Source organism: Tamandua tetradactyla, chromosome 10 (assembly GCF_023851605.1).
Source record: "Tamandua tetradactyla isolate mTamTet1 chromosome 10, mTamTet1.pri, whole genome shotgun sequence".
NCBI lineage: Eukaryota > Metazoa > Chordata > Mammalia > Pilosa > Myrmecophagidae > Tamandua > Tamandua tetradactyla.
Window position 1 is genome coordinate 21,959,496 of NC_135336.1, and position 18,216 is coordinate 21,977,711.

At 50.1% G+C, this 18,216-nt stretch overlaps 1 protein-coding gene across 5 annotated transcripts in view; it reads left to right on the forward strand.

Moving 5' to 3' along the window:
- The window catches only part of ADCY5 (adenylate cyclase 5), a 148,513-nt gene that overhangs the window by 37,783 nt on the left and 92,514 nt on the right, over positions 1-18,216 (forward strand). Inside the window, exon 1 of one of the 5 annotated variants that reach the window (XM_077118130.1) lies at positions 5,043-5,475. The exons of the other annotated variants lie outside the window; for them this stretch is intronic. Coding sequence (XP_076974245.1) covers positions 5,335-5,475 — 141 coding nt within the window. The 5' untranslated portion in view covers positions 5,043-5,334. Of the gene's footprint in view, positions 1-5,042; positions 5,476-18,216 lie in introns of those variants that run through there. 5 annotated transcript variants of the gene reach the window in all.

An 18,216-nucleotide genomic window follows, 5' to 3' on the forward strand; every position in this document is an offset into this window, starting at 1 on the left:
TCTGATGGGGGTGGAGGCTTCCATTTCTGTCCCAAGCTGTCCCTCTACCCAGGAGGCCTGTGTGAGTGTTTGTTCAGGCATAGGGCACATTCTTCTCTCTGGAACACAGCTGGAGAAATGGGGCAAAGCAGCAGCCAGCCCCTAGACACAGGCAGGGGACATGGGCCGACTGCCCATTTCTGGCCCCTCCTGCTGAGTGGGAGGTCTGGGGGAGAAGGTGGTGAGACAAGGACTGAAGGTACCAGGAAGGCCTACATTTGATGTTCTGAAGTGGCCAGTGGCTTGATGGGTAGCCATCTCCTTTGTCTAGCAGGGGGAGTGTCTGTCCAAGGTCAGAAAAATATGGAAAGAGGGAAGTGGGTTTTCTTTTGGGGCGCGTGTTCTCAGCTCTCGGGTGATGCTTGTTAACCAGCCATTCTGCATGTAAAACTCCCCTTCCAAAACCTCCAGGTAGCATCTCCCTGAGCTGGACCCAGGGAGGGTTGTGACTCAGACATGGAGCCGATTTTGTCGCTTCTGCTGATGCTTTGAAATCAGCCATTCTGCTTCATTAAATGGTTCCTGGGTGAGCATTTCTCTGTTCTTCCTCGCCAGCTTCCAGGTTCCTTAAGGGGAAGACTGGCTCTTGCTCCTCTCTTGTAGCCTAACCGTGCTCAAAATGCTTGTTACAGTCAGGAAGATGGACATCTGTGTAAAGCAGACAGTAATCAAAGCCGCCTGTAAGGAAGTCCGAGGTAGCCAGAAAGATTTGGGCTGTGCCCAGAGATGTCAGGGAAGGCCTCACAGAAAAGGTAATATTTAATTGAGACCTGAAGGATAGAGAGGGATTCCAGAGATGGACGGGATTGAAAGCAGCTGGGATAGAGGGCAGAGCCTGAGAAAGGACAGGCCAAAGAAGGGACCCAAGGCCCACGCAGGGGAGCTGTGTGAGGAGAGGCCCAGCTCAAGAGTTCACTCTTAGTTCCAGGGGCAATGGGGACCCTTTGGGAGCTTTTGAGCGATGTGATTGATTAACTCAAGTGGCAGTGGTGAAGGGTGTGGGTCAGGAAGGAGAAGGCAGCGTCCTTCAGAGAATATGACCAAGAACTGATTTTTCGCGCCCCCTGCTCACTCAGGAGCTCTGCCTGAGATTTTGCTGGGAGCAATCCTGTTAGGTGGGTGCTGGTCCCATCCCCATTTCATCAGCGAAGCTGGGCCCCAGGTCACATAGGCCGTAGGAGGTGGAGCCAGAAGCCAAACCTAGGTGTTTCTGGCTTTAAATCCTGTTTTTCCAGTGCTACTCAAGACTTTGCAAGATGGGGAGGCACAGACTAGATAAAGAGATCTTTTGATTTAGAGATCAAATTTCATCTATTTTAATTGTCCACTCCATCAGTATTGAGGGATGCTAGTGGTTTCCCTTTCTTCTTGTTTTATTCCCAATCTTAATAGCATAATATTATATAAATATATCTTTCTGCCCACTCCCCAGCAAATTGTAGATAAGACTAGAGACCCCTTTGGACCTTTCCTGACCTCAGTCCAGTAAGCTCTTTTCCCTTTGGACGGAGAGGTTAGGGAGAAACCCTTGCATGACAAGGCACCCCTTTCCCATCCAACATCCTGCCAGCGTTATCAGCCACACAGCCACTGGCTCTAGTGCTGTCAGGCAGCCAGATTTGAACCCGAAAATAGTAACTGTGAATTAGAGCCACGCTGGTGGGCCCCAGCATTCCACCTCTGGACCTGGCCCAAGGGGTGTGCTTGGACAGTGGAGGGTTGTCCTCCTTGCCATCTACCGTAAAAGGTTCTGCTTCTGGTCCAGGCATCCCTCACGTCCCTTGATAACCAATCGTGGTTCTCTGCTTTTTCTTAATTTATCTGAGCCAGTTCTATTCTCAGCTGATCTCAGCACTTAGGGAGAAGAGGGCCATGAGTTCCCATCCAGCTTGGCAGAGTACAGTTCCCTTTTTTGTCCAAATGTGCCTCCCTTAGGCTTGCAGGGCACCCTGGCCTGGTCTTTGAGGAGCCTGCAGAATCTAGCCTGCTTCCTTCGCAGCACTTGTCACACAGCTCTCCCCTCAGGACCTGCTCTCACCTGGCCAGGCCTGGAAGCAGCATGAGATAGCCCTGAGACTGGCCAGGTTTTCTAGACTGGTTGAGTACAGGTGCATATCACAGTAGGGGCCTCAGAGGACAAATGGAAAGAGATTGGAAAGTTTGGGGAAGAATATTTCCTGCCACGAAGAATGCCGAGCAGGATGGGAGGTCAAGACTCAGGATAATTCCAGCTTCTCTTCCCCACCCTGCAAGAAAAGTTGTTTTGATTTTTCTACCATTTGTTCTAGCAAAATTGTACAAAGCTGCCTCTGGGCAAAGCAAAGTTTAACAGTCACTTAGGTAGGTGCCTCCCTTTTCTGTGACCTGCCCCCACCTCGATGCCAGTCACTAAGTAGGTGCCAAGGTGCACAGGTTGAAAATCAACTGTTTTAAGATAGTTTGCCAGGGCTGCTATGACAAATATCACACAACAGGTTGGCTCAAAGAGTATAAATCTATTGTCTAGTGGTTTGGGAGGCTTGAAGGCCACGCTTTCACCTGGAGTCTGAGGCATTCTGGTGCTGCTGTGCTGCAGTCCTTAGGGATCCTTGGCTTCCATCTCTGTCTCTGGCACATGGTGATCTGTCTCCTTGGTCTCCCCTTGTGGCTTTCTCTGACTGCACCCAAATTTCCTCTCTGTCTTATAAGAACTCTGGTCATATAGGTTAAAACCCACCCTGCTTCATTTTTGTGTTCCCCTATATAGGGTCTTTGAAGATCCTCTTCACAAATGAGTCCATATCTTAACTAATAATATCTTCAAGGTTCCTATTTGCAAGGGGATTCACACCCACAGGAGTGCAGATTAAGACTTGAACATGTCTTTTGTGGGGACATGATTCAGTCCCCAGCAGGTGGTCAGACATATGCTTGTTTTTCATCCTGAGTGCCAATAGCCACAAAACTCGTCGTTTATCCCCCTTTTTTTTCTTCTTCTTGGTTGATGTCTTCTTTTTTTTAAGAGAAGGAATGGGGGCAGGAGGGAGGGTCATTCTCCACCTGGATGTGAGTTGTGCTTGTCGCAGGTCTCCCAAGGTTTCCTTTTATCTGAGACAGAGTCCCCATGTGCTGTGGTTTCCTGACAACTCAACTGTGAGCCCAAACTGAGCATTGAAGGCTCACTCCCCACCTGATGGGCTCCTCCAGACCTGTTAGAGCCATGAATTCTCTTGGAAAATGTTGAGACCAGTACCCTCATTTTGTATATTTTTAAATTTATGCACATTTTGCAACTAAGAAAAGAAGAAAAGCAAGCACCGGTAGCCCCATCACTCTAAATAGCCACTCTACCTAAAGAAAAATTGTCCTGTGAATGTACATTTGTGTGCACCCCCATAGGCTACCCAGAGGGGTGCAGAATTTCCTTTGAAAAAAATTTAATTACAATTATTCTCCTCCAGCCTCTTAACATCCTGTTTTTTGCATGTGGCCAAAAGCGCATTCTATGTGGATGCTGTGTTTTTAAAAATAACTGTAATAGTTCTCTAAGTAGATTTACTGTATCATAGTTTAACCGTTCTTCTATTATTAGACTTTTGCTCATTTCCAGTTTTTTAGTATTTTAAATAGTGCTGACATGAAGGTCTTTGAATATAAACCCTTATTTAGGATTATTTCTTTAGGATTCTCAGAAGTGGAATTACTGGGTCAAAGAGTTTGAACATTTCTAAGGCTCTTGACACATATTGCCAAATTGCTGTACAAAAGGATTGTGCTGGTTTGCAGTCCCATGAGCAGGGTAAGCGGAGGCCTGTGTAGCTGCATCTCCAAGCATTTGGCTGTCTATATTACAGACGAGAAACTGAAGTCCATAGATAGGAAGGGAGTGAACCCAGGGCAGACAGTTACTTGGGAGCAGAGGTGATTCTGGAATTCAGGTCCAAAGACTCCCACTTAGAGTTTTTAACTCTCCTCACTGTCCCTATTTTAAATCATGTTTTGAGGTCTCTACCAGCCCCTCCTCTTATAGAGCTCTCGGATCCTTCCTGCTTGTGTGGAATGGAAAGTGTCAGGGTTTGGATTCTAGTCCTACATCCTTTATACATGTCAGTTAAACTGCCTGGCCTTCTGTTTCCTTACCTGTGAACCAGAGATATTGATGTCTGACCTGCCTGTTTCACAATCGTGAGAGCTACTCATGCAAAAAGCACAACTCATTAGTAAGGAGAAATACGAATGAAATCTGCTCTAATGATTATTGTTATTCCCAAAGTACTCTGGGCCGGGAGTTTCAAACTTAGGGCACTGAAGGTCCATTTGATGAATTGATGTAGCACCAGTTTGTTCCAGAGAGAATCTGAGACATATATCAGAGAAGCACAATCAAGATAAAATAAAACTAAAATAAGAAGAGTGAGACGTCGGGACAAGGGGGAAATTCAGGTGGGACGATCATTACGCCGTTCAGAGAGCAAAGATTTTAACATAAAGCATCCATGCCAATTAACATACATAAAGTACGCTTCCTCTATTACATACTCTTACCTAGCACTGTCCAGTAGAAAGATAATACAAGCCACCTGTGTAATTTAAAATTTTTCTAGTAGCCACATTAAAGAAGAAAGTAAAAAGAAGTAGGTAAAATCAACTTAGCAATTTGTTTTATTTAACTGAACATGTCTAAAATAGTACCATTTTAGCATATAGTCAATATAAAAATTATTGAGTTTTTTTCCCCCAGGTCTTTGAATTCCAGTGTGTGTTTTACACTTACAGTACATCTTATTTCAGACGGGTCCCATTTCAAGTGCCTAATAGTCACATGCAGCTAGCCACCGCTGTATTGGACTGTGTAGACATAGCGCGTGCCCGGCACTGCAGAAAGTTCTCCTGGGCAGTGCGACTCCTAGAGTTTCTCCCTTCGGCTTGCCTTGGAGCTGTGGCTGTGATATGGACAAGCCAGTGTGGGGTTGAGGCCTGGGGGTGGGGGTGGGGGGGATGGGGACGGGGGGTGGAGAGAGAGCGCCCAGGGCCTTGTTGGTGGGGAATCCTGATGGGGAAGCTGTCAAGCTGTTCCCTAAGGAGTGGCTGGTCTGACGGTGGAAGCTGTACAGTGGATCCTCTTGGAGCTCCCAGTCTGATGGGGGAATTGTGCAGTCTAATGAAGGAGAAATTTTTCTCCTTGAGGAGTTTTTAGCAGAGTCAGAAATTCAGAGCCCACAAGCAGATGGCCATTGATGGCTTTCCTGATCAGCATTGTAGTAGATACAAGGAGTTACAGCGACAGACTGCGGTGTGGTTTGTGGAAGGAGGTGAATGGCTTTGTGCAGGCAGAACCGAAAGGCAAGGGCGTTGCAGGAGGAGGCTGGTGTCCAGAGCAAAGAAAACGTGGCAGGAGCAAGAACACTGGGACAGAGAAGTGACGCGTGGCGGGAATGGCGAGGACCTGGCGTAGAGGTTGGTGTGCGCAGGGATGTAAATACCATAAACGGTTAGGTTTGATCTGATAAGCCAGAGTGAGCTATTTTAGGCACTTGAGCTGAGGAGTGATTGGATAAAAATGGTATTTGAAAAATATCCTGGTGGTAGTGACTTCATGCTAGCTGGTTTGGAGCGGGGGTGCTTCCCCTGGAATCTGGGCCTGGGGCGATGGGGTCCCAGAGCTGGGGGTGTGCGCCTTTACAGTGCGTGGTAAGGGGAGGGGTTATTCCTACTGGGTCCTTGCAACCTCCCTGAGCACCTTCCTGTGTCCCTGGAGGCAGGCCCCCGGGACCGTGATTGCTGTGTGTACAACTTGCCAGAGACGGGACTCACGCTGGCCTCTCCGTCATTCTGCAGTGGGGTGTGTGGGTGCACGGGTGGGTGGGGCCCTTGGTTTGGGGGGAAAAGGAGCTTTGTTAAAAATCACTTGGGGTTCTCTTTGCTGGTGAAGCCCGCTTTTGAGGTGCTGGGAGAGCTAGTTGCCATGGTGATGGGCGCATGTAGCCTGTGCTTCTAGGAGGAGGGCAGCAGATGGCTGCACCGGTGCCGCAGGGCCAAGGGGGTGGGGGCACTCCAGCCAAGGGGGTGCCTGAACCCCAAGACACTGCTTTATCACTCGGCAGCCCCCTGGACTTTTGAAACAGGAGTAACTCTTAGATTTCCCACCTACTCTTCTTCTTGTCCCTTCTTCTTCACTCTCTCCAGCTGCTTTTCTGCACTTTGTCTTACCTACCCAGTCCACTTCAGGCTCTTTTTTATCCTTATATCCTTATATTCTGGAACTTAAGGCTTATCACTTAGCTACGACCAACTTTTCCCCATCTCCTTTCCTCAGCCGCCTCCCTTCTGATCTGAAAAAGCCCACCTGACTTTAGATCAGAGGGGAAGAAATAGCTGAACGTGGGGTTGAAGTTCTCCACACTTTAAGCTAGACAGCAGGAAGACTTAAGCTAGACAGCAGGAAGGACTTCCCGACCATGAAGATGGTGCTGCATGGATGAAGTAAATCATTCCTTTCCCGAACAGTCTTTGAGCAGAAGAAAGACTCCTGCCTGGAGAAGCTGGACAAAAAGGGTAGTAATCCCAGATACTTCTATGCCTTGCCCCCTACTGTGCCATAACCACTAGTAAGGAAAAAGTGGATGAGAAAGGCGCTGGAGGAAATTGTGGCAGGTCCCTCTTCCCTTCCACCTAGTTCCACCGATTCTCAGGAATGGCAGCACAGAGGCAGATTTGGCCCCTCTACTTACTGAGGGTTTGTGGAGAAACAAAATCAGCATCAAATATTTATTGGGCAAGGGGGAGTTCCTTCCCGGTTCAACTTCTTTTCTTCCTTTCCCAATTCTGGGAATCACACTGTTCCTAAGTTTCCCCTAAGTCACTGGACGGGGGAGGTGGTGGGGGGGGGTGACCCTGCGTGTGAGGTGCCCGGAAACACACAGCCCCTGATCCACTGTGGCGTGCACCTGGGTTTACAAATCCAGCAAAAGTTCATTTTATGCTGGTCAGGTGTCCAGGTTTGTCTCTACATACCTCACAGTCCAGCAAAACCTGGGAGATGGGGGTGCAAGCAACGCTACACAGCACGGAGTGAAATAGGAGCTCAAAGAGAAGCCACAAGCTGGGCAGAGAAGGGTTTGGATGGGACGCGTGGCCGCGGGCTGAGGGGACACCAGGGGCCACGGAAAGCCGGGCTATGTGGGGTGTAGGGGAGCGGTTGGAGTATAGAGTGGGAGATAAGCCGTGGTGGGAGCTCCGGTGGAAACCACTTCGGGGAGCTTTGAACTCCTGAGGTTTGGATTTTATTCTTTTGGGATTGCCCGTTTGTCAGAGGGTTGGAGCGGGGAGCGCTGTGGGTCTGAGATGCCCCTGTGGGTGCTGGCGCTGTGTGAAGGGCTTGGCCTCTGAGAGGGGAAAATCTATTTGCTTGAGCCCGGGGGGGCCCTTCTGTGCACGTAGGAAGTGGCAGGGAGCGTCCGAAGGGCAATTCTCACTTAAAAACGAAGTTTGTACTGTAACACTTCTTTCCTGAATCCTTGGGGAATAGACCAGAGATTCTGTGTGGCGTGCTTTTATGGATAACTAAGAATTCATGTATGTTGGCATTTTATGATTATAACCGCTTGTGATGGAAGTCTTCCTAAAATATATATCCTTTGTCCACTTACTTGAATAGTCGCTGACATACCCTTTTCTTGGTGTCTCTGGCCATTGTTGTGAAAGTTAATCATTGCCCTCTGCTCGGAGGGACGTTTGCTCCAGTAACCCCAACCACTGGGTTTTTGGATAACTTATGCATACTTTAAAAGATCATTTTCTGTCTTCTTGTTGATAGACTGTCCCTTGTCACTTCTCGGTGTTGTCACTGTGCCTGCCCCAGCAGCTCTTCACCCTCCCCCACTCCCCGCTTCTCTTGCTATTTCTGAACCGCACAGGCTTGCAAACTGGATTATTAGAATCGTGTGGAAACTGACAGTGATAGGCTCTGAGTGAGTACCTGAGAGCCATTGTCATTTATGGGTAAAGTTCACAAATATCAGGTCATAGTCTAAGTGACATCCCTTTTGTCCCCCCAGGATGTGTTTTTTTGGCGATTTCCTCTTTCTTAGCTGTGTTGTAGCTGCATAAGGTGCTACGTAAATACACTTATTTTTATTCATTCAAAAACAATGAGATCCTTGGAGGGGAATGTGAGAAACATGAAAACAGTTGATTTGTTAAGGTGGCAGAATTGGAGGCAATATTGTCCTTTATTAGTTCTGATTTTGGGTGAGGAAAGACATTTTGAAAATCAGATTGAGTTTAAATTAAGTAAGAGAGAATAAAGAAGATATGTAACTTAGAAAAGCAAATTGAAAATGTCCCCATCTTACAGTGACCGAATCCATTAAGTCTTTTATCTGGTTCGCAGTCCCTGGAGGGTCCTCAGCAGTCAGGGCTGGAGAGAAAGGAGGGGAAGCGGGGGACAGTCAAGGCTAGCCCCCCACCCCCACCTCCCCTTCCCCCTCTCCCCCTCCCCTCCTGCCCCCCCTCCCCCCCGGCCTTGGAATGGAAAATGAGACTCTCAGCACCGATGCTATCAGCACCTGGAGGGGATTCGATGCTATCAGCACCTGGAGGGGATTCGCCCCAGGGAAAAGGGGAGGGTTGACAAAATTAAGAGCTACTTTGGCTTTTACCCTTTTGACACTTGGAAGTGTTTGTCCCTCCCTCTCATTATCCGGGGAGTCCCCCGGTCCCCCAGCCTTTGTCTGGCCTGCTGGTCTCTTCATCACCACAGCTGTCCTTTAGTGAGCGCCTGACTTTGCTCTGGGCTCGCGTGGGCCCTTGGCTGTCAGGTGGTACCACAACCTCAGGGGTTGTTGTCCTCATCTAGCAGACAAGGAGGTGGGAGAAGTGAATTAATGTGCCCGAGGCTGCAGAGCTCTAAGCAGAAGGGCTGGGGTTTGAAACCAGGGCTCTCTTCCCTCTGCAGCTTGTTTTATGTTACCCAGGGGAAGTCCTGTCGGTGGTGGGGGGGGTTGGGGGCTGGGGGTGGGGTGGGGATGAAAAGTGGGGGTGGGCTGGGGGGGTGAGTGCAGGTGGGGGTACATGGGTTTCTGTGCTCTTTGCTCACTGCTCTGCCTTGCTTATGGTCTGTTCACAGGAGCTGGAGGTTCCAAATCTTCTAGTGGGTGCCAGCGTCTAAGCCCATTGCATTTAGAGCATATGTCCCTTGAGCTTCTTGGAGTGGGGGTGACCCGTGCTTCCTGGGGTGCTTGTATCCCCGTTCACAAGAAAAGGTGCTGAAGCTATGTTTGGGGGGAAGGGAGGTGGGGAAGGGGAGTGTTAAGGGTCTTTAGTGAGACCTGGATGTTATAGTGTGGGTGTTTGTGCCTGTGTGCATGTGTGTGAGAGAGAGAGACAGAGAGGGAGTAAGCGAGAGAGGTGCAGAGGAGGACATTGTCTTCTGCCGGGGGGGTCTGGGAACCTGGGTTCAGGCTCTGCCACTACCCAGAGTAGTGAGTCTTGCACTCTCTGGGCTCCGGGCCCCCACTGATGAACGGGGAGAGCTGGAGGTGGTCTCTACACCTGCGGCTTCTGTAAACCTCCAGGACCACTTCCTAGCCCGTGATGCTTGCAGGCCCCAGCCCATCTCACCCGTCCCTCAGCTCCCCTTTCCAAAACGTGAGCAGGTTTGTAGCCCACCAGGCTCTCACACAGGGCACCATCCAAGGTTTCTTTGAGACAAAAAAAAAAAAAAAAAAAAGCTTTGTTGAATTCCTAGACCCTTTTCCCGGATCATAAAAGCCATAGATATCACTTGAGGACAATCTGGAAAATTAAAAAAAAAAAGTATAAAGGAGAAAATAAAACTCACCTTTAATTCCACCATATTTTGATGCTTCCTTCTAATCATTTAATGACAAAATTACTATGATACAGGTTATACTATTTCATTAAACTTGCTTCCTCTACTCCTGCCTCTCCAGTAGTGGATTTTTCTTGATTACATCAAGTGAATTAAGACAGATGTTTAGATGTGAGGAGGAAGCACTTGGTTTGGAGCAGGCCACTGTGTCAGTGGAAGCCTCTGGAAACTGGGCCCTGACCTTCCCCCTGGAGTCCTCGTCTGATAGGGAAGCCTTGCCAGGCACCAGGCGGCCTTGGCAGTAACTACCAGGCCCCTGGGCTCGGAGGTGACACTGCTGGGCAGGGTGGGGCCAGAAGTCCCCTGGAGGAGTGGGGCCCTCTGTCTGGGAGCTGGAAACAGATGGGCTGGGAGAGCTGACTGCAGAGCGATTGGCCACCTCAGGCCTTGACCCGCTCGGCTGCCGAGCTATGGCACACAGCCCTGCAGCCTGCAGAAGGAGCCATTCATATATGCTGTAATGTGAATGGTGCCCCCTGGAGTTGTGCCATGCCACAGTTGGGCCAAAGCCTGGTGGACTGCCTGTGCCATCACTCTGACTTAATAGGCATCCCAGCCCCTATAACGGGCTGAGCACATTTCACAGAGTGAGGTTATTTTGGTCATGTTTCCATCCCATGGCAATTGGGCCCTGGGAAGGGACGATGGCGGGGGCTGGGCTGGAGTGAGGGGACCAGAGACTGCCCGGGATGTGTGGCTGCTTCTCAGCCTCCTTGGCTGGGCAGGGGCTGCCTCCTGGGCAGGACACCCCCAGGCCCATCCTCAGTCCTCAGTCCCCAGCCCCAGGGTGTCACCCTCCATCTGGGTGGGAAATCGTAATTATAATTTATAGCCTCTTTCCCAAGAGATGCTCTTTTGCTTTATTTTGTCCGAGCTGCGCTTGCCGTCCCGACGTGGCCCTCAAGGACATCTGGAAGTGTTTAGATGGTCTTGGTCATCCATGGGCTGGCTGGGAAAGGTGGGTTGGCCTAGTTTCGTGGCCCCAGCCGCCTCAGGCGTGGCACACGCTTAGAGATTCTCAGAATGTAGCGCACTCATTTTTCTCATCCCAAACCCACACACTTCTGCTTCCTTTCCCATCCGCCAGCACACCCCGCACATCCTTCAGGCTTCCGGGAACCCCAGGCCGGTGTGTTTGGGCAGCTGAGCCTCCTGTGCAGGTGCCCTGGGCGGCCCCCGAAGACCCGGAGGCCAGATGGAAAGCGTTGCTGGCGCCCGCCCAAGGCTGGATCAGCGCAGTTTGCTTGTAGTGTTTCCTTCTGGCTTTCCGAAGTCAGTTTCAGGCACCTCATTCCAGCAAAGAGGAAAACCTTGAAATGCCCACCTCATGTCCCCTGCGTTTCTATTTATAGCACATGGTTAAAGTTTCACACATGTCCTTCTCAGATGGAGATTTGGGGGGACAGGCCACCGAGATAAAACCTCATGGGTGCAGGCCTCTGCCTACTGTCCTGAGTGGGTGGAGGGGAGAGGAGGAGAAGGACGAATCAATTCCAAGGATTTGACCAGGTGGCCCAGCCCCAGGCCATGCTGGGCGGCAGCCTCCGTGACCTGGGATCGCCACGGGATTGCGAGTCACTCTCTCTGCCTGAGTTCAAGCCCAGCACTCTTTCCTTACTCTACGGTGCCTCTCACACTCTTCAGACAACTTTCTATCCTCCGTTGGGCTTCAGCCCCTCTGAGAAATCTAAGGAGAGCTATTTACCCTTTCTGCAGGGAAGCACGCTTCTGTGTACATGTAGGAGAGAAAACTGCTGGGTACCTGGGCTGCTGAAGACCACCTGTGCCCACCTGCGTTAAGAGCCCTCCTAATCACAAGGCAGCTGGCCCTCTGTGGTTCATTTCACCACCGTCTGCATGGGAGGGAAATCAGCTGGACAATTTGGTGGGAGGGATTTAGGGCAGGCAAAAGACACCCAAGGAGGTGATGGAGGGGCTTCTGGAGGCCTCTCTAGACTTCTGCCACCATCCCAGCATTCTGCCACCGCCGTCTCCTATTTCTTTCCCTCTTCTCCCACAAACAGCAGAACAATTTAGGTTTGCCTGTGAGCTGCATTTGCTGGGAGGAGGGGAAGGGGATGGGCCCTTGTCCTCTGATCTCCTGGCTCTAAATATCCGTCCACCCTCCCTGCCCGAGATCAAAGCTGGAATCTCGATGGCCCAGGGAGCACTAGCCACCATCATCCCCATCACCTAGGGACTCCTGCTCCACTCTGGCTCACGCAGCCCCTTGCAGGACTGTGCCCCAGCCCCTTCCTAAAGCTCTGCCCCACTCCATTGCCACTCTTGGGAAAAGATGGGGTGTGCTGGCTGTTTGCAGCTCCCGGCAGTGCTGGGCTCTGCAGCAAGCTTTGTACCCTGTGCTTTTTGTAGGTGGACCTCATACTTTCCATTAGATTAGTTCCTGATCATACTTGCTCCACTCTGGATTCATCCTGCCTGAGCTATGTGCAGGGAAGCACTTAATTCTGGGAGAGCTGATTGACTACGCTGCCAGCGTGGGGGAGAGTTTTAGATTTTTCTAACCTCCGGGTTAGGGTGCCTCTCATCTGCTGGTCACATGCCTCTCTGCATGTGGAGCTCTGCTGGGGGTGTCAGAAACAGATGTGGCCTGTGCTGGAGGAGGGGTTCCCAGCCATGTTGTGCTGTGAGTGTGTGTATGTGTGTAAGGGTTGGGGGGGGCTAGCTCTCGTGATATGTGTGCAAAGGGGCACTATTGATATTGGCAAAACATGACTCAGAGATTCAGGGTGGGGTTACAGAACCCAAGGAAAAACTCTTAAAAAGTTGTGTTCCTAATTCTTCTGAACCAGTCCCCCTCCCAACCCAGAATTCCACAAAAGGATCTCCTAATGAAGTTCCCTGCTTCATTTATATCTTCCCTTCCAAAGTGGCCAGCCTGAGCCCTCATCATTGTCCTCTCTAGCCCCTAGTCCTGTGTCGCCACCAAACCCTCAGTTTTTGCCAACAGCCTCCCTTCCTCCCGAAGACCCCTCAACCAGTGGTCCCTCCCCATCCCAGCTGACCTGCTGGGTGCCTCCTGGTCTCTCAGGGTCAGCCAAGCCCCTTCTCCTGCCCAGGATGTTGCCTCCACCGGCCTGACATCTGTTCCGACCCTTCAGGCTGCCTCCCCACCCCACCCCACCCCACCCTGCCTCAATTTCAGCCTCTCTTCCCTCCCTGCCTCCCTCTCTCAATTGATGAATGTGGACACAGATTCTCCAACAGAAAAACACACCCATGTTCTCTCTCGGGTCTACCTCTCTCTCTCTGCCATCTTCTCTCTCCTCCTCTGTATCACCAGCCCTCTTCACTGGGCAGCTCCAGCTTGCGTGTCTCTCTAACTTCATGGGATTCCATCCCCCTCCTGATGAAAGCAGCCCTCGCTGCACAAACTGGGGGTCTGGCTGCTGCACGGGTTGACTCTCTCAGCCATTGGCTCTATGCATCTCCTGGGCCTGGGCACTGCTGGCCACCCCCCTCTTCCCTGACATTGTCTCCTGGTTCGCCCCTCTCTCCCACTGCTCGTGCTCTGTCCTCTCCTTCTTCTTAAGCACTTATGTTTTTTTCCAGGACTCCATATTGGGCTCTTTTCTTTTGGCTGCTCTTGTCTGCCTCTGAGACTAGGTCTACCGTCTCCCCTATCTGCCCCTCTGGCTCCGAACTTTCTGGAGATCTGCTCCCAGATTCCCAGATATTTATTAGCTATTGCTCTGGGGCTGTGTGTTTCTTGGGCATCTCCAACCCAGCATGTGTTCCTCATAATTCATCTGCCCCACAGTCCTCTCCCAGAGCAGCTTCTCTGCCACCTCTTTCTTCATCTTGCTTTCCACCATCACCATCCACCCTGTTTCCCAGTTAGAAACATGAAGTCCTCCTTCACAGCTCCCTCTCCTCACCTCCCACCTCCCATTTTCAACTGGTCATCAATGTTGATGGTTTTGGCTTTGAAGCGTTCTCTCCATTCCTCCACCCCATGCATCCCTTCTCAACCTGTCCTGGTTAAACCGTCATCATCTCTTCTGTGTACTGTTGTAACCGCCATGTACTATTCTCCCTAACGCTTATCTTTCCTTCTTTGGTCCACCTGCCTCACAGCTGAAATGTTACATTTTCAAACCAAGGAAGCACATTGCTCTCTTGTCATTCCCCCATATGCCCTCCACCCCTGCATAGGTGTCCCACGGAGCCCTTGACCCCTGGTGATGAGGCTTCTCTGGAATGTTGTCTGTCCTTTCTGCTGCTCCTCACTCTGCCACTGCTCTCTTGCTTTCCAGAGCCCAACTCAAACATCACCTCTGCTGGGACGCCTTCCTGGACCACCCCCTCCCAACACACAGGGATGGGCTCTTTCCTTCCCTGGTGCCCCATTGCACAGAACATTCCTTGGTTACCATACTCACCCAGCTCTTGTACTTTCCAAGTTGTTTTTGTCTTTCTCTGCCTAGATTAGGTGCATCTCAAGATGTAAGACAGGTCTTATTTATTGCTGATTTCTCCAGCCTTAGCAGAGTGTATGGCCCATCGTTGGCCTCAGTTACATGTTTGTCTTAGTAATGTTAAATGAAGATAAATTCTCTTTAGCATCTGCTACTAGGCCTTCTCAAAGGAAGTTGCTATTTCACTTAGTTTGAACATGTCCTTCCCCCTTTCTTACTCAGCACATGTTTGTCTGTGACTGGACTGGACACAGGTGAATGTCCTCGTCTGCAAGAGGAGGCTGGATTTGCATATTTTTATGCCTCTCACTTAGTGTTTGCACTCTGCGGTTTACCCCCAGCCTCCTGCAGTACTGGTCACGTCCTGAGCCATTAATGCATACTCCAAGATTGATGGATTTATCTGAGTTGATTTTTCCTCTGACTAGCTCCCTCAACCTCCGGCATTTTCTGAGGATCATTTAAATAGCAATCTAATATCACAGGGCTCAAACATCACTGAGGAGGTAAATGCATTGGTAAAAATCACCGCATGCATTCCACAGCCTGATAGAAGTGATTTCAGGTTTTTCTGGTGTAGCTTACAACCCACAAGCAACAAATAACTGAGTCTGTGTATGTATGTGTGTATGTGTGTATGTTTCTCTATCTTGTCAGTTTTGTATGTATCCATCCCATTTTGGTGGGTTCTTGTGCTTCTAACATTGATTATAGGCTGTAGCCTTGAACCTAGGTGATGTTTAATCAACTTTAGTTGAGTAAAAGAATGAACACATGAATCAGTGGACAGACTATAGCGTGAGGAATTACCTATTTCTCTTCTTGAAGACGCAGCAGTTTCTCATGGGTTCTTGGGTATCTATGAGCTGTGCTCGGGGACGGTCTGGCTATGTCCATTCCCTGTTCTGCAGTGGCCTGTTTCTGCTGAAAGTTGCCCTCCAAACTGACAGGCTCAGGACCTTGGGTCACTTGTGTGGAGCAGACCCAGCTGTGCTACTTCGAGGAGAGAAGTCACAGGCATGGGGTCGGGGGCTGGCAGGCAGCATGGGAAGGCTTCTATAGTCTGGAAATAAAGGAGGCTGGTCAGGGGTGTTTCGTGAGGTCCTTAGAACTGCCTGAGACAGGTGGGGTGTGCCCCCTTGGGTGACATATTTGGGCCTTGGGCTCAGGAGCTGGAGACTTGAGTTGGGGGTGTGTGTGGATAATTTCAGAGGATAGTGACTATATAATTTAGCATCAAAACCAGACACTTTAGAGTATGAAAGGGGAGAGAAAACTATTAATAATTGTTCCAGGATAACAGGCATAAAACTGGGCTCTGGGAGAGTCTGAATTATGGTCTCCTAAGTGGAGGATGGGACTGTTCTGGGGTGGGAACCTCTTTTCTCCAGAGGGCACCCCATGGATAGAGAGTTGGCATGTGATGGACAGTGTTTGGGGAAGTCGAGACACTGCCATGCCACTCACATGCTGTGGGGTCGTGGGCAGGCCCCTCTGTCTGGGCCTCAGAGTTCTGGTGGTCACAGCTGCTGACTTTAAAGGTTGGTGGCCCCTGCTGAGGATGAGGGGCCATTTGTCCCTGAGCCCCTCTGGGTTCATTCACACCTTCATGTCTCCCCTCGCCTTGCCTCGCCCTGAGGGGCTGGGTCTTCTGAAAGCTGTTCACAGGTCAGGTTGGGCTCTGGTTTTCCTCCTGTCTCTGTGACAGCTCTCCCCTGCCTCCATCACTTAGGCTGTGACCTTAGGCCAGTCTCAAAGCCTCTCTGAGCCTCTGTGTCCTCATCTATAGGATGGGGATAAGAATACTTACCTAGATGGCTGTCTTGGGATTATGAGAGTGATAATGGTGATGATGATTCTCTGTTATCCACAAAAAAAGTCATTTTGTAGAGAGGGAGGTAAGAGAAACGGAAAATGGTATAATAATAAGGATTAGCCAATATATCTAATTTAATCTCCACATTAAACATAGGTATTGTTATCATTTCCCATTTTACAGATGGGAAACTAAGGCACGGAGAAGCTAAGTAATTTGCACAAAGTCACACAGCAAGCAATAGCTGGGTGGGACTTGGACTTCAGCTTTTCTGGCCAACTTGAGGATGGTGGAACTCCTTGTGGGAGTCTTGGGAGCTGGAGGGGGCAGGGGAATGCATTTGAAACATTGGTAGGTCTCCCCTCTCACCTCTGTCCTTCTAGCTAGGTCTCCAGAAAGCAGAAGAGTCATAGTTTCTGGCACTGAGATTGCATGCCTGGCTGGGGCTCAGTGAGGGTTATTTATAAAAGGTTTTGATAAAATAAGCATTTAGGCTCTATTGACATTCCCTCCCTCTCCTTTCACCATGCCCCATCCCTGCCCTGCCCCCCCACCCCCCACATACACACTCGCACAGATTATAGCATTGGTTGTGTATGTGTGTCTGCAGGACATTTTTTGCCCCTAGAAGGATGTGTACCAGTTTTCAAGTGGAGAGTAATTCTGGTCCAGGCTGACCTCTGCAGGAAGGGCAGCTTGCTCAGATCAGGCCATCCAGAGCTGCCCTCCTGCTTGGTGATGGGATTCCTTGCTTGTTTATTTATTTACTGGGAGTGGGGTGGAGTGCCGAGTGTAAGGAGAGGGGGGCTGTGTTCAGATTATTCAGAGACATCTGCTGTTTGCGGTAACTTGCCAGCCAGGCAGAGCTGCTGGGTGGCTTGCTTTGCAGCGTTCCCTGTAAATATTATGACTTTGAGGACCAGGGTGGGGGCCTGGCAACTTCAAGGAGACTGAAGGTCTGGTCTTTTTTATGGTGCCTCTGCTTCCCCGAAGTCCTGTTGTCCCTGTCTTCCCCCATGACAGAGGGACCCATGTGGGGGGGCCCCGGGAGCAGGAAGGAGCCAGGGGAGTACTCGTAGCCTCTCATGCACCTCACATGAGAAACTCTGGGTTTCAGACATTGTCCCTAAAGATGAATTTCGGATGGGGGGTTGGAAGAAAAGAGATGCCCTGGGTCTTCAGGTCAGTTCCTGTTGATTTAATGGAACAGGAGTAAAGAAGGAATAATTTCTCAGGCCAGTGAATTTGAGATGGCTTAGTAATCCTCTGGAACTTGGTTTTGGGGTCAGAGAAGGGCTGGAAAGGGCAGTCTGTTACAGACAAGCTTTAGTGGACATACCTGGCTTTAACCTCAACTCTGACAGCTATCTGCTGTGTGACCTGGGGCAAGTCCCTCAACATCTCTGAGCCCAAGGTGATGTATACAAAGGGTGCAGTGAGTGGTGCTGTGTAATATGTGCAGTTAGCAAGCTGCATAATATGCAGCAGGTGTTTTTAAGGGCTCCTAAGGCCATTTAAGTCAATCACCAGGTTGGATGTGGTCCGCACCTGACCCAGCACAAGCAGAAGCAGCCCCCTTGGTGATTCCGTCACTGCAGTTTCCCTTGGTTGAAAGGTTTGTCCTCAAGTCTAACCAAATCCTTCATAATATGTACTGTTGAGCTGTCCTGTTCTGTTCTCAGAGGAGACAGCTGGTCCCATCTGCAGTTGTAAGCTAAAGGCTGTTTATTATTAAATCTCCCTCAGTGTTCTTTTCTCGGGGCCTAGCGACCTCAGGCCCTCTTGCTGGGATTTTTAGGGTCACGTGCTAAAACGTTTGGTGGGGTTCAGAGTTGCAGGGAGTTGAGAGCAGCCCTGTCCCAGCACTCACACACGCACGCACACACACACTTTACAAGGCAGGAAAGATATTTTACAAGGCCAGCCTGGAGGGAGGGCATGCGTATGCGTGTGTGTATGTGCATTCACGCTTGTGCGCATAGGTGTGCATGTGTGTATCTTCTTTGCCTTCTGAATCGCCTCTGAGCTGTGCATGGGGCATTGCACAGGAA